General features: G+C 39.9%; 1 protein-coding gene across 1 annotated transcript in view; it reads right to left on the minus strand.

Annotated features, from left to right (window-relative positions):
- Positions 1 to 244: 244 nt before the first annotated feature.
- Positions 245 to 15,491, minus strand: part of ZCCHC24 (zinc finger CCHC-type containing 24) — a 111,280-nt gene continuing 96,033 nt past the window's right edge. Inside the window, exons 3-4 of the mRNA XM_057416348.1 lie at positions 12,002 to 12,166; positions 245 to 1,633 (exon numbers count right to left, since the gene is read on the minus strand). Coding sequence (XP_057272331.1) covers positions 1,520 to 1,633; positions 12,002 to 12,166 — 279 coding nt within the window. The 3' untranslated portion in view covers positions 245 to 1,519. The remainder of the gene's footprint in view (positions 1,634 to 12,001; positions 12,167 to 15,491) is intronic.

Below are 15,491 nucleotides of genomic sequence, written 5' to 3' on the forward strand. Positions count from 1 at the left end.
ACAAAAGAGCTTGACTGTACATCCTGTTATCGACTGGCATAAACCCTCTGCTGTCTTAATGTTATGGAATTAATCCTCAAAATATATTTAATTCCTATCAAATTATTTAGAGGATTTAAAGTATTTCCACTAAGTATCATTCACATAAATTGATCTCTCTAAAGGAAAGTTCAGAAAAATAGAAATTGTTGATTAAAAAAAAAAACCAAACATCATCCCTGTAAGTGTTTTAGTGAATGCTGCAAGTGAATTGCTTATTGTGTCCTTTTGCCAATGTACTCTTACATAGATGTAAAAACAAGATACTGTCTCGAGGTACTTTCAGTTCATGATATTTCCAGTCCCTGATGAGATACTTCTTTGCAGCAGGATGACCCTGCACAAAGTTCTCCCTGAAAGGGACAATGAAATATAATTCCTATATCTCTCCTCAGGTACGTAGGTGCTTCAGGAAGACAAAGAGGGAAAGTTAAGGAGTGTTCTCCATGCCTCAAAACACCCCTATGGCTAACTAGTTTTATAACAAATTTGTACAGTAGAAAACAGGACATAAAAGTATTTCCAGAAAGTGGCTTTAAAACTATTATAAGTTTGGCTAATCTTTCAATTAAGAGCTTTGAGGACAGCTTGAAGTATTCTTATCCCCCCTTATTCACAGTAAATTTAGTGTCCTTGTGGCCTAATAAGCAACCCATACACATACAGGGACCGTTTCAGTGGGATTATATGACAAGAGAAGGATCTGTTAGTTGCACAAGCAAGCCAATTTTGTCTCCTCCAAAAACCTCTTGGAATACTTCCTGATGCTCTGGGTCCCATTATGGCATTCCCTTTCTACCCAACCCACACCCTCAAACAATTGTTCACTTTTTTTTGCCAGATTCTGCAAAAATGATTTTGCCTAAGCCCTGCGCATGCGATGGTGACAAATAGAAAAGGTCCAAGAAATCAGCAGCACATAATTCTCAGACCTTCTAAAGCTGGGAAAACATTTTTCCTTCTTTTATGTTGTGGCTTGTTTCATCTTCCTTTGTCTTGTCATATAATAGGAATAACGTTCATGTTGTGGGCGAGTGCTTGCAATTAGTGGCCCCACAGTTATTTAACCTCTGCAAAAGCCATACATATATGTTCCTTGTGAATGTTATACCTTGCCTATTGAATAGTACTTCATTTCACCTGGCCATGATATAGGATCTGTGTAAACAATCAGCAGAACCTGCAACCGTGGTTCTGTTGTGAACACTATCAGTAACGCTTTATATATGTGTGTGTACATATACATATACATTGACATATATATATGTATGTATACAAATCATAGTCCTGTAAATACCTGTTGCATGTGTGCACATGCACAGGAGAAATGTTACATTCTATTAATGGTAAGGCATATTATTAGATAGGCAATATTGGCAATTATTTTAGCTTTTATCTTGATTTGTTGTGTTGCTGTTGATCGCATGCTGCCAGAGGATCTTCAAGGATGATGGGGATGGGAAGAGGCCACTTTGAAGGTTTATTGCACACGGCGGCAGTAGTAGCCCAAAACTTTGCACTTCTCACACAGATGCTGGGGGTGTTCTTTGCTTTGATCTGAAACATCCAAGCCATCCGGCTTTTCAAGGGGTCTCTGCAGTGAAGGAAAGGAAATAAGATTAGATCCGAAGTTTTGTCACTGTTACTGTTTATTATGAAGCCAACTTTTATGCTTAACTGAGCTTTTTGCTAGTAATTGTAAAGCTACTATATTTCTTCCCTGAAAGGATGAAATATTTTTTCAGCTCTGTATTGGTTCAGAGTTGCCTCATGGTTTAGTGTCATTCTTCACAAAGGTGATGGTAATTTGTCCTTTGTTGAGGACAAATTACTAAAAGAAGGAATTGGGGTCTGTATTTATAAAAGCAGTAACACAGAAGAGTTTATTCTCTTGGCTCCAATAACTGAGATGTCCCAAATGCATTAACTCCTCAAGCATGGGAATCACATTACCCAGTAGCGCCATCAGGGGTTACCAACGTTGGGATTAGCTGCTACATGAAAACTTAACCATGCACAGATATAACTAAATGAGGTTTTCCCAATACTTAGTCTCATATTTCTGAGGCTGAGATGTTTGAAGTAGAGCAGCTGCAAAGCTATTAATTAATCAAAAAAACCCCAAGCCCCCACACCAAAAACTCACCAAAACCCAACCCCAAACCAATTTCCCAACACAACCCTTTTCCCCGAATGCGAGTAATACATTGAATATGTATTTTTAATAATATTTGTTAAATCACAGTTTTGGGGGGTATAATTGGCTAAACAAGGGAATGAAACTGCTTTGCTTTTAGTAGATCTTTAATTTTTGATAACATGTAAAGGGTTTTCACAGTCATTCTGAAAATAAAATATTCAAATACTGCAGTAAGGTTAAGTGTTTGGGAAGTCTAATAGGTAGAGAGGTGATAGAGATGTGAGGTAGAGCATCAGGAAGTGCCGCATTTGTTTGAAAAAGAAAACAAAAAAGAACAAAAAAATTCAGTAACCTATAGTTCTTTTTTTTTTTTGTGAAATATGCTTAAAAGACTACTGCATTGCACAGTGCCTGTCCATGAAGATAGCGGTTGTTCTGTGGGACTGTGTTAGAGGCAGCAAGTGGTGTACAATCTGAAAACAAGCAATAAGCTTCTCACTGATACCACAGTGATAGCAGACTCTTGCTTATTTCTCCAAAATACGATTCCTGTAGCAGGGAGTGGATAAATAAATTGCAAAGTTATGGCCATGTTTTCTTCACGCCTTTCCTAAATACTAAAGACTTTCCTTTATCTGTAAAATCTTAAAGTACATCTGATCACCTATGTTTTTATTTCTAAGTTCTTCATTCCAAAGCCATCCACTTTAGAGCCTGTGGACAGGAAGAATAGAGACATTCAAAGCTTTTTCATTTGACTATGTAACACTGCAAGAACACCTTATAATTCAGAGAATACAGGGGTTTCTCAGCTTACTGAATAGCTAAAATGAGACAAAACATATTCTATTATCCTGAACAAGAGATGCTTTCAAATTCTTGCTTGTTTGTATTGGGTTATAAGTGCAACATTTCTTATACTGCAAAGCTAGTAAAGACAATATATGGGAATAATTCAGTGGTGATTGCCAATGGTTTGCTACTTGTTCAATGTTCTTGCCCATGATGTTGCCCCAGGCTACCTCTGTCTTTGAGTTTAATTTACAATTTAATTGCAAATAAAATTCCCTGTATCAAGCAGAGGATAAGGAAGGTAGATGGACCCCTCATTTGCTGTAAATCTTTTAGCCTCCCCCTGCAACCTCACTGAGCTTTGAATAACCCGTTGGAAGTCAGGATGTTAGGACTTATGATCAGAACCAGCAAACCCATTTCTAGGCTTGCAACCCAACCACTGTTGAAGGCAGTGCTTCTGCCACAATACAGACAAGTTTAATAAACTGATCTGGTCAGAAAAACTGCACATTTGCCTTTTCTACCACTTCTTTAACCAGCATATGTCCACAAATATTCTTTAAGAACTTGCGTTTCATAAATGTAATAAAAGATGGTGCTCAGGTTCAGGTGTCCCAGGAATTAATTTATGCTCCCCTATGGAGGATTTGAGAATTCTGTAATGCTACACTTAAAACAGGCTATTCTACTCAGCTCTGATTGCTTGTACTGCTAGCTGTGCTCTGATTAAAGAGAAAAACTACAGCAGTTATCATGTTTATTGATATAAGCCAGATTATTTTTTTTTTTTTTTAATATGCAAGGCCCTGGGAATCATTTTTCCTGGAAATAGTGCAAAGGACATTAGGAATGCCTTGAAGCGCCAAAAGTTTTTTGGATGGTTTTCAGAAACAATAGCTCTCCATGGTTTGCTTTCCCCCTGTGTTGATTGAGCTCAGCTTTTTGGCCTGAGAAGCATTTTGATTTCAGAAATGTTATTGTTACCAGTGTATTACGACACAGAGGATGGGGAGAGAGGGGTTACAAATGCAGGAAAGCAGGTTGCCAAGGGCCAGCTGGAAGGAGTGGAGCTGAGCAGAGCCCAGGATACATTTCTGGTGAGGCAGTGGAGGGCTGAGGCTTCATAGCTGGTAGTGTGCTTGCATCCCAAAAACACGTCAATCCAGCTTTTGCATAAAATGAAGATCATGGCATCTCCATTTGCTGTTTTCTCTTTATGGGTTTCTTGTAAGACAACCCTGTCCCCTCACCTCTAAACACCCTGAGAGGTAACTGTTCTTGTCAGGTTGCTCTCTGTAAGTTACTAATTGTGGAGGACATTAAAGTACTAACCTTATACCCTTGCAACCTTTCTTACACCCTGCTAAAAGGGGAGACCTTTAGACAACCGAAGAGCTGTGTGTCCATCAGGTTGGACTTCCTCTGTGCAGGCTGACCTCTGACAATTCTTGCCGGCTTTGGTGTGGTAGAAGCAGAGGGGAAGGAGAAAATGCCAATGCAAGAGGGGTGCATAGGACTGGGCAGCTGCAAACTGTGTGCTAGATTTGGGCATTGCCTGAATTATGCAGAATATCTGAATAGCCAAGGAAGCTGTAGGAGTTCTGTGCTGCTGCTGAGAGGCTAGTAGCATGAAAACTCAGCCACATGGTTAGTGAGGGTGAGGAGAAGGGGACAGGCTATTTGGCTGTAAAAATAATTCCTTTCCTTAGCAAGAGATGAAATGGAGCTTGTAAAACAAAAACCCCTGCTATGTTTCTCTGGGAAAGGTATGCTTTTCTCTGTTTAACAGAGATTTTAAATTTAATACTTCAGTTTTCGTTGTCTTTTTAAAATGCAAGCATCCGGGATTTGGCAGTCTGTATTTTCAATAAAAACTACAGGCATGGGCACTCTTACATTCTTCTTTTTTGTCTGTCTGTCTTTAATTTTCTCCTGGTAGTTTCTGGGTGGAAGTAATCTTGTGCAGCCCACTAGGAAGCATTTGGTGGTAGTGACTAAAGCTGTTGCCTCAGGGGAATGAAGCTGAAAGAAATTTAAATCTATATAGTAATTCTCGTCATTCAAATTAACTTTTGATTGTGAACTATTGCTGTCCCAGTCTATATGTATTGAATGAACTCTGCATTCCCTGCACGTCAGTTGAAACCCTCAAACCCTCAAAACGAAAAGCTCAACCTTATGAAGTGTTAGGTGTCAGAAAACATCACTAAGCCATCCTTGAGGAAAATTGCCTCCATTAAGAAGCAGAATGGAACAATGTGGCTTCTTATGTTTGTATTTAGAAGATTGATTTTTTTAAAAAATTTTTTTTATTTTCCTGAAGAATGGAAACGTTTGATTACACCACTGATGGGTAAAGGATCATATCAAAAATTCACATGCAAAACCCCACTTCTACATAATTTTCTGGACTCGTTACCTCAAGTTCTAATGAAGCAAATGAGATGATTAAATGAGAAATTAGATATGTGAACAGAAATGGATTCTACAGCTATAGCTTGCAGGATAATCATTAGGTTAACAGTCTTAAGAAGCCATAGATAGTTATGCTTCCCTCAAGATACAAATGCTATTGTGAATTAGTAAATTTTTAGTCTGATAAAAGTTATGCACTAGGGAAAAAAGATGAAATGCAATGTACATTCTTGAGCAGTAGACCCTCTGTGTTCTGTCTGTGGGGAACAAGAACATTAATGAGGCCCTCAGTTCTTGCTTGTGGGTCTAAGAGGCAGTGATAAGAAGGCTGCAGATCAGAGGCATGATGCTCAGAGAGAGCAAGCAGCCTCTGGGTCAGGCCAGCTAAGAATGAATGGTAACTATATGAGCTAAATGGTGTAAGTCTCTTTTTAGACCTCAGAGAAGCAGAAGTCTGGGGTGATCTGTATTCCCACTGCTGGAGCACAGAAGTACAGACATGCTAGGGAGGGTTTATTAACTCTAAAGAGTTAAAAGGTTGTAATTGTAGGCCTGAAACTGTTGAAAAGCATGGGCTTGAGTGGTCAGACCCATCCATCCTCATACAGAGGTGGCTCTGGATGCACCAGTGTATGGAAATTGTGATGAGACAACTGCATTGCCCATGGAAGTAATAGCTTGGATATTACGAAGAATGTATTTACATACCAAATTATTTCCAGTCCAACAGTAAATTCCTGACAGCTGGGAGAAAATAGTGTCCAAGAGGACAAGTCAGTCACCAGATGGCTAGCTCTGCACCAGTGCAACAGCTGTCATCAGAAACAGCACTTGAGTTACCCACAAAGTCAGAGAAGCCTTGATAAGAGTCCAGCCAGGAAGCAACCACAGGCACGGATATTGCTGCTATAGCAGGCAGGGGAAGAAGATGAGAATTCAAAGCTTGGCATCTGGGCTGTTACGGTGTGCCAAGAATGCTGGTGAATGGCTACAAGAACTGGCTCCTTGCTGGAGCATGGTAAGAAGGAGCATAAACAACTACAAAATCCAAATTCCTTGGAAGAATAAAAGGTAGGGTTAAGTCCAGTCTGAGATCTCTGATTATGTTTAGAGTAGCTAAAGTAACTACTTTAGTACTAGTAGACATGGAGCAGCTTTGTCAGGGTAGTTCTTTGGTCTCTTACTCCTCAATAAAGCTTGAGCTCAACAGGCCCCCAATTTTTGCCCCATGGCCTGTGAATTCCTGTAAGCAGTTCCACGGGGAGGTTTACCACTTGAGGGACATGGTGGAAACACAGAAGGAGGAACACAGTGGCACAATTTAGTCATGAAAACAAAAATGCACACAGAGCTTCTTTGGGATAAGGAGCAGTTCTACAGCTCTGATGCAAGAGCCACCTCATTCCATGCTCCATGGATGAGGTGGGGAATGAATGGCAGCAGCCCTGTTATCAGGCTCTTTTGTTACTCCTTGCAATACATTCTCTACCACCTCTCTTAGACGCAGAGATTTAGAGCTGTATTTATAGAGCACTCTGAAGTATATACACAGCTGTAAAATTGCTGAGAAGACTTTTCCTGCCCCAGAGAGATTAAAAGCTCATTCTCACAAACAGGGTACGTGGAATAAGAGCACAGGGCTGAATTGAGACATTCCTTGTGGGGAATTGGCACGGCATCATTTCCTGAAGTGAAAAGAGCCTCCAGGAACAAAGAGCAGGTGGCAGGGAAGTGTGGCTGCTCTCCCCTCCAGGGACCCACTAACGAAAGGTATGCATAGGAAATCAAGATTTGAGCGTAGCTGCACAAGCCATTCACAGACCCAGCATATGTGCTTCAATGGCTACCCCAGAGCTACCCAGAGTGCAGACAATTATCTTCAGTACTCTGATATTATTGCCTGAGCCACTTACATGAGAGTATTCAGGCAAGAGCCACCCTTTGTGAGAGAATGTGGACAAACCCTGCAGGACTGAAAAGTCCACAGACTGAGGAAAGCAATTGGGGAAGATGAAATAGAGATGGAGTTGAGGACCAGAGAAAAGGGCAAGCCTGGCAACTGAGAACAAGCCCATAGTTCACTGCAATGAGTATCAAGCAATCCTGAAATAAGGATTTACATTTTTTTCCTCCTAAAATGGACAAAAGCATCCTAATCCCCAATATTCAGGGTGACACAGCAAGGCTTAGTGGCCCATGTGGTTATAACTCAGCTATCGAATAGACTCTACAGAGGTAGATCTATTTGGTGAGAAACTAGGGGAATATAGAGATACTCACTTGGCCATACCAAGGATGGGAAAGTACCCTTGGAGGTGGTTGCTGGGTCTTGTCTATATCCACACATTCCTGTGTCCTCTACTGCCTAGGGTCAGATGTGGATCAGGGAAGGCTGATCTGATCTGGTGTGAATTTTCATGCTGTATATACTATTGTGAATGTAGACTTCTTTATAATATACCCTTGCCAGGGAAATCTGGCATCTGAATGGTTTTAAACATGGTCAGAGTTGTTTGCAGCTACATAGGTTTTGTAATTTTGCGAGTTCTTGTAACTTGACGTAAGGACAGTTAATGTTGAGAAACAACAGTGATTTTCATCTGCTGATAAAATGACCATTAATTTTTCTTAAATAATGTTCAAAATACCTTTTTATCTGTTAGTCACAATGATATATTTACTAAATGGTAGGGCAAAGAGAAAGAAAAGGAGATGATGAATTCCAACACATTGCAGAGAAGACATATTGACAAGATTGTTTGGAAGTAGAAATAATTTATTTCACTAGAGGTAAATACTGTCTGAGCTTGAATGGAGGTCAGACATCTTCTGTCTGGCCAGTTCATCTGGGTTTTGTTAAAGTGGGGGGAAAAATATGATCATAGTGCAAGTAACCATAAAAGGATTATATCACATAGTGTAGTGATTTGTACTGAAAGACACTACAAAACAGCAACATCCATTTCTTTTTCTTGAATGGGATTAAAATGGCACAAGAGAAACATGGCTTCTATGGAGAGGCAGCATCTTTTCTTAGATAAGTTATTTAAGCTGATAAAAACTGGCTAATGGAAGATTCAGATTAGACTGAAAATACTCTCATACCATATAATAACGGTGGAAGGAGCATGTAATTAGCTGAGGACATCCATTAATGCACTGAAGGTGGGGGAAGTGATTGCTAAAATCTTCTAGAAGTACATTGAAACTCAAACATGAATAAGGACTCTCCTATGGTAGGTGCAAAGTAATTCAAGTTATCAAAATCTAAAGAATAAATAGGAAATATATGCAGAAAATGTTAAGGTGGTGTAGCAGTGCTAATTTAAAACAATCTTACGTGAACAATAAGTTTTTTTTGCGCTTTAACTCTCAAATTACAAATACTGCACTTATTTAATTAAATATCTTTCACTGTAGATTAACAAAATATTATCATTGGTGTAAAAGTACTGGTGACTGGGTACAGCACATTTTTCAAAATGGTGCAGAATAACACCACACGGATAGATCTGACAAATGTTTACAGAGAGTCTGGTGCGGAGCTGGATGCTTGGACAAAAAACATGCATGGGTTAGCAAACACTAGGCTCTGTCAAGAAGCAGTGCTGACCTCATGCAGCCTGCCAGCTCTCATTTGCTGCTGGCTCTGTGCATAAACTGATAACGTTTTCTTTACTGTCTGGCTATTGCTGGTATGTTTAATCAAAAGCAGCACAGGGCACCTCTGGAAGAATGAAAAAGACTAGGATGAATCCCTATACTAACACTGAGAAATAGAAGCAGATGGATATGAGGCAGTGACAATAGGATGTAAAGTCTTTTAGCTCAAGGTTGTTAAGTTCAGATTTTGGGAAAGACCATTAGCAACTGGATGCAAGTTATTTATATCTGGAAGCCCAGCTGAGATGCATTCTTGTCTTGAAGATCTCGAATAGCTGCAATACATAGTAGTGGGACATGAACACCTGGATAGATAAGAAAAACAAAGCTTTTCCATGTCCTGAGTTATGGTGTCTTTAAGGAATGGCATGGAAACACAGCGATTGCGGTCAGTTGTGGAAACTTGCACTGCACATGCTGCAATTATTACCTGGAAAACACAATGTATATGGCTCCAAGGTAAGCACAGCTTATGGAAGCACTGTAGACCACAGTGCTTCCTCAGTATTTCTTTGACTTTAGTACTACTAGATTAGACTCTTTTAACCCTGCCACAAGGGGCAACTCTGCCAAAGAAACTACTTTCAAACCTTCTTTACTACAAAATATACATACCCCCAGGTGATAATTCTTCTTGTGTAATATGGATTGGGATACCTCAAGAGATTTCTTGTGACCCTTTGAACAGTACCATAAATGATGGAAAGAATTTAGAAGAACAAGGTAAATATTTATAGATTTGTGTTATAAATTAATGGTCTTGCAATTTCTCTCACCCTCAAGACCATACTTCCATGCATGTGATAAATGACTTCATTGCTCTGCCTGGATTTTGGTGCAGTTGTCTGCACAAGCTGTATAAACAGAGGCAAGGAACCAGAGATCTTGGAAGCTTTGAGACTGTCTCATATAAGTTAGTGAAAGAAAATTGCTTAGCTTTCCTTCCATATATATGCTTCCACAGAAAAAGGGGTCCTTGCTTTTTTTCACTTGCAATGTAGTCTCTAGTCACACTTTTGTCAGGGAAATTAGACTTCAGTTTCTAAAGATGACCTCTTGTTTTCTGGTTTGGCATGAGTGGCATTAGCCCAGACAAAGGCGAATGGTTCACATCTCAACTGGCCAACAGAAATGCAGATATTCACTGGATCAACCAGGGAATTGTACAAGTTCATTGTGAAGTAGGAAAACTCCCATGATAGAAAGAAGGGATGATCATCTTTTGGTGAAGTATATGAATTTTAAACTAAGGCTTCTGCCACAAGTGTGACAGGCTTCAAATGCTACATTTTAACTGTAATTCACACTGCTTCAAGGTACTAGCAAGTGTAAGTCAATATTTTGGCTGCATATTGGAATGCAGTGTTGCTGTAGAGACTAAGCCACATCTTGCCCTTAGAATTCAGTGAATATGCACATGTCTGCAAAAGGAAGAAATGCAGCTGATTTGATGTTCCTGTGTGGGATAAAGCTTAATAAACTTATTTTTATCTCTTCTTCCTGCTTGCTGCAATGAATTTCAATATTCCTCTGTCTTTTCATCATAGTAAAGTCACAGTATCTGCTTTTTTTTTTTCTCCTGATACCCTTCTCCAAAATACTAGTAACTGGTATGAGTGTTCCTTATGAGCCCATGCAAAGAGCTTTTTATGGGAATTTTGGAAGTACTTAAGTAACTAATGAGACTCCTAAGGCTCCTGATGGAATTCCTTTGCACCTATTGCAAGTACATCTAAATGATCTGTCTATGGTTTGAGCAGTCTCTCTGAGTGTGCAGGAGGTAATTTGACCCATGCAGAGCTCTATTACTGAGATTTAGCTAGGATGAATTACACCTGAGGTAAATCACACCTTCTAAACTCTTTAAAATTAATTCTCACCTTTTCCTCCATAACACTTTTCTGCAATATCCCTCAAATTTTTCCTTGATGGGCAAATTTATTTTTTCATGGGGTTGTCAAAGTCAAAAGTGACTCTGTTTTGAAAAAGTCTTTGAAAAAGAAAAATCAGCTTTGACAGCCAGTCTTGTAAGCCTGGTTTGTTGGGGAAACAAGGGGTATGAACTCATGCAGTTGGTCTGTCTGCCTCCCACCAAGGACTGCTAAATTGGTTGACTGCTTGTGACTGATTGTGGTGTGATACAAGGGGAAACTGACAGTCGGTTTTCCTATTGTGAGCTGGAAATGCAGGAAATCACCTCAAGAGAGAGAGGAAACTGCAATCTGCAGTGAGCTGGAAAGAAGGCTGTGTGTACTGTGTGGGTTATGGCTGACAGGATAGCAGACAGAGCTTTCCCAGCAGAGCTACTTCTTAGATTTGGCCCTTTCAGCTTAATAAAAGGCCTTCTCTTGACATTCTTTGCTTGAGCATCACTTAGTATTATGTAAACTTAGAAACCTTTCTTTAACTACGCTGTCTTGCTTTACTGTCATTAACCAAAGAATTCTGTAGGCAGGAGTCACCTCAGTATTGTTCTCTTTTATCGGTAATCTTTATAAATAGATGTGATCCCTTGACCAAATCCAGTCTTTTTTCACCTGTTGAAAAAAGTAGTACACATGGGAAATAGTTCCACTGACACCAGTGGAACAAAACGTTAAATTAGCGTAAGCCTGAAGTGAGTCAGAAGAACTAGGAGGCTCATTGCTAACTGCTGAACTTGGTTTACACCGTATTTGTTTATAAGGCCCCATAGCCTGTTTTTATAACAAAGGCATGTAAGGATTTTGTTTTGGAGGCATTTTTTCTCAAGGATAGAACACTTGAATTTTGCAACTCTGACACCAGTCCAGACTTCAAGGGCTGAAAATAGCAGCTCATGTGGGAAACAAGATTTTGTGACATGTTGTAGTCTGTGTCAAGTCCTGTTTAAGTCTTACCCATGCTTTACAGAGTTAAAAGCATTCCTAGTTTCAAGTCTGTATGCCAGCAGGTACGCGTTTCTCCTACCTGTTTGTGAGGATAAACATTAATGTGGCACTTGATACATTCTTGTCCCATGTTAGCCCAGGAGTTTCCACTCATCCATTTTCTCTTGCATTTGGGGCACTTATATTCACCGAAGCAGCGTTTCTTGCCCTGGTATGGTGTCAGGCCTTCTCCTTTTGGACGAGCCTGCAAAACAAAGGGAAGAAGCAGTGAATGATCAGTGAATCTCCCAGGGTGTGGGAGAGTAGTAGTAAAGTAAGTAGGGTTTAAATTAATTGTGAAGATTTGGGCAAAATATATTGGTTGCAGACATGAAGGTCATATCCCCTTAATGGAGAGTCTGTATGTTGAAGTTAGTGTTTGAGTTCTGCAAGTTACTTCCGTAAGAAATAGTCAAACATTCAAGATGACTTGTGACACTGAACATAGTATTTAGAAACATGCCCATACCATTTTTGCAATGAATGGTTTTCATATCCATTTCATTATAAGATCATATCTACAAAGTACATACTGCTAGGATTATGTATAGCATCTGTAGAAGTACATCACTAGTAAAGGACTGTATTTCTTAACTAGATTCTTGCTTATTCCCTGTTAGAACCTATAACTAAGAAAGACTTCTATAATTCAGCTTTGCACACTCTAAACAATGAAATATTGTCAATTTCTTAGGATGTGGATACATATTATATGGGAGTGCACAAACTGGGATTGAGTATGAAGGAAAGATATGGCTTTGATCAGTGGAAATCATTAATTTGAGGAATTTAATTTGGTTTCTTGTTCTTGGTAAATGTTTTCACTGATTTCTGCATCTTGAAGGAAAGAGGAAGGGATTCTCAAATGGACTGTTGTAATGCCTAAATGTTATACGTCCCCTATAGAAAGCCTTTTTAACTAGGGAAGCAAGTAGAGTAAGCAATGACCTTGTGCAAATACTTCTTTAGTTTTTTTCTAAATGCACTCACTAAAACTGTTGTATGTAACAAAAATATAGTAAGGTACATAATATGCTAATAAGGTGAAGGTGAGAGTATTGCATACAGCTGCACTGAAGACAGCTGTAACGTTTTCTGTAGTCTCTAGCAGATACTTTGCCTGTATAGTGGCAGAATGGTATGATTCTTTTTTTTTTAACATTCCCAGATGAAGTTTAGAAAAATTAAATGACCCATCCTGCTGGGAAAGGGTTTGTTTTTGTTTTGTGAGCTTGTATGATTTCTCAGTGTGTAGGTCCAAATTGCTTTCTATGTGAAAACAAGGGTTGAAGAAGCAGGTGGTTGGCAGAAGACCTGAGCTTGGCAGGAGCTCTGAGAGTTGAGATCCCATGGCTGATGGAGATGGTGTACATTGTGTTACCTCCAGGGTTGCATGTGGGACCAAGAGGGAAAGGAACATTGAGGGTGTTCCCCCCTGCATGCTGACAGGCGGAAGAGGGGACATTAAACTTACTGTGGCCTCTCTTTCCCTCCCTTCCCCCTATCTGTAGTGTCAGTAAACAACATTCTCTATTTTTCATGCTTATTCCTCAGCATAATAACATTCTTTAACGGGTCAGATGTGGTAGCAAACTCTGTTACAAATAAGTAAACACCTGTAATAACTTGCTTCATGACAATCTGACAAGCCACTGTAAATATTCTGGCTCATAGTAAAGATGAAGCTGACAGTGGGTCACATATATTTACATAAATATTGCACAGAAATGATAATAAAAAAAATAAAGTGAATTGATATAATGAGAAACATTTGGACTTCTGTGACTAAATAAATGCTGGCAGGCAACCGGAATGTAACCCTCTGATCCATGGTGTCCCTTGAAAAGGATGGGAGATTATAGTTGAACGGTGGGCAGGAAAATATCAATTTATGGAGACATCCTTGTTCTGGACACTTAACTTGACTTTGCCTCTGAGGAATTTGTAGCACAACTCGAGTCAGCATAAGAAGGAGCCACATGAGAAATTTCATTTAGAAATTTGAGGGAATTGAACAGGAGCCCTGTGTACAGAGAGCTCCCATGATTCAGAGATGCTCCCCCTCCTCCTGAGGCATCACAGACTGCTTTATTTGTAGTTTCAGTTCAGGTTATGCTACTGAACAGAAGATGAGTTATTTTTGATTCTCAGTTTCAGCTGCACTTGACTTAAACTCATCCTGCAGTCGGACCTGGCAATGGAGTTTCATTGCCCCTACTAAGAAGCAGTCCTTTCAGAAAACAAGCAGGCCACCGAGTGCATTATTTCCAAAACTAAAGCCCTGGCTTTAGAGAGAGAAGGTGTCTGAGAACTCTTGTAAATGTTTACAAATGGTGTTTAAACATAGCACTCCCACTGCAATATGTTATGCCAGCCATAAAGAGCATTTAAACATCAGACTCCCACAGCGGTATGTTGTGCTAGACACAATTTACAGGCAGGGGAAACTTTCAGGGATGGCCACTTTGAGCTGGCCAGTAAGTGTAGCTGACTGGAGAGACACCAATGGCCTGAAATGCTCTGCCCTCACAAACGCACAGGAGGACACGGAAGATGCTAGTCGGCGAAGTTGTCTGTGTGCATAGCTGGACATCAGAAATGAAAGCTTTCCAAATTAGAAGCTACTTTTAAAATTTAGCTTCTCCAATTTGCTCAGTAAATCGGAAGCAGAACGGAGGAGCCCTGACTGGCAGTAATTTCCTGTTTTAATCACTAGACTAAACTTCTGATTTATTTTTATTTTAACTTTTTGGCTGTCACAGCTCTCTCCTCAGTCAGTGAGATGTTAATTAGTTTGCTGGCAAAGCTACAACATACTCTGTAGGTGTTTCACTATTCTGCTTTATGGCTGTTCATACTCTGCCCTAATGGATATTATTTTCCTTCCCATATCTTCAGTTTCCCAAACTGTGCCCCACAGGGAATTTGGATTCTCAAACAAACAAGCTCATTTTCTCTAGTGAGAAGCATCATTAGGAAGCACTGACAGCAGAGAAGGCAACTTTCCAACTCCCTCCACCCTTCAGGTCCAAACAAAACAGAAATCTGACAGTATTTGGTGGAAGGCAAAACCCGAGTGAGGTACACTAATGACCTGAGAGGTTCTTTGTCTTTCCCCCTTTTTTAGGGTCTGTGGCTTCAGAAGCAGCACAGTTGAATTGCATAAACATCTCCAAGAAACAGGCTGCTCCTTGGCACAGCAGCAGCCAGCCCTGCCTGGCAGGGTGCTCGAGCACGCCGTCACTCTGTGACAGAGGTGTCTCAGTGCTCATCCAGCTGGAGGGCAGGAACTTGTTTTGACCAGAGGTTTTTCTTAATTAAGTGCCAAAAAAAAAGAGCAAGAAGATACATTTTGCCTTTTGGTATTAATCTAAAGACTCTTATTAGGTGTTAATCAAAAGACACGTTTTTACAAAATGTAGGATTTGCCCTGTTTAAGCCATTAACCATCTATTCTCTCCCCACCCTGGCTTGATTTGAATGGTGTTTAGTAATAAATCCTGGTTGGTGTTTAGGTCTTGCAATTCCCT

Source organism: Pezoporus wallicus, unplaced genomic scaffold (assembly GCF_028554395.1).
Source record: "Pezoporus wallicus isolate ANWC-B61680 ecotype Strahan unplaced genomic scaffold, APGP_CSIRO_Pwel_v1 contig_2012, whole genome shotgun sequence".
In the NCBI taxonomy this organism is placed as follows: Eukaryota; Metazoa; Chordata; class Aves; order Psittaciformes; family Psittacidae; genus Pezoporus; species Pezoporus wallicus.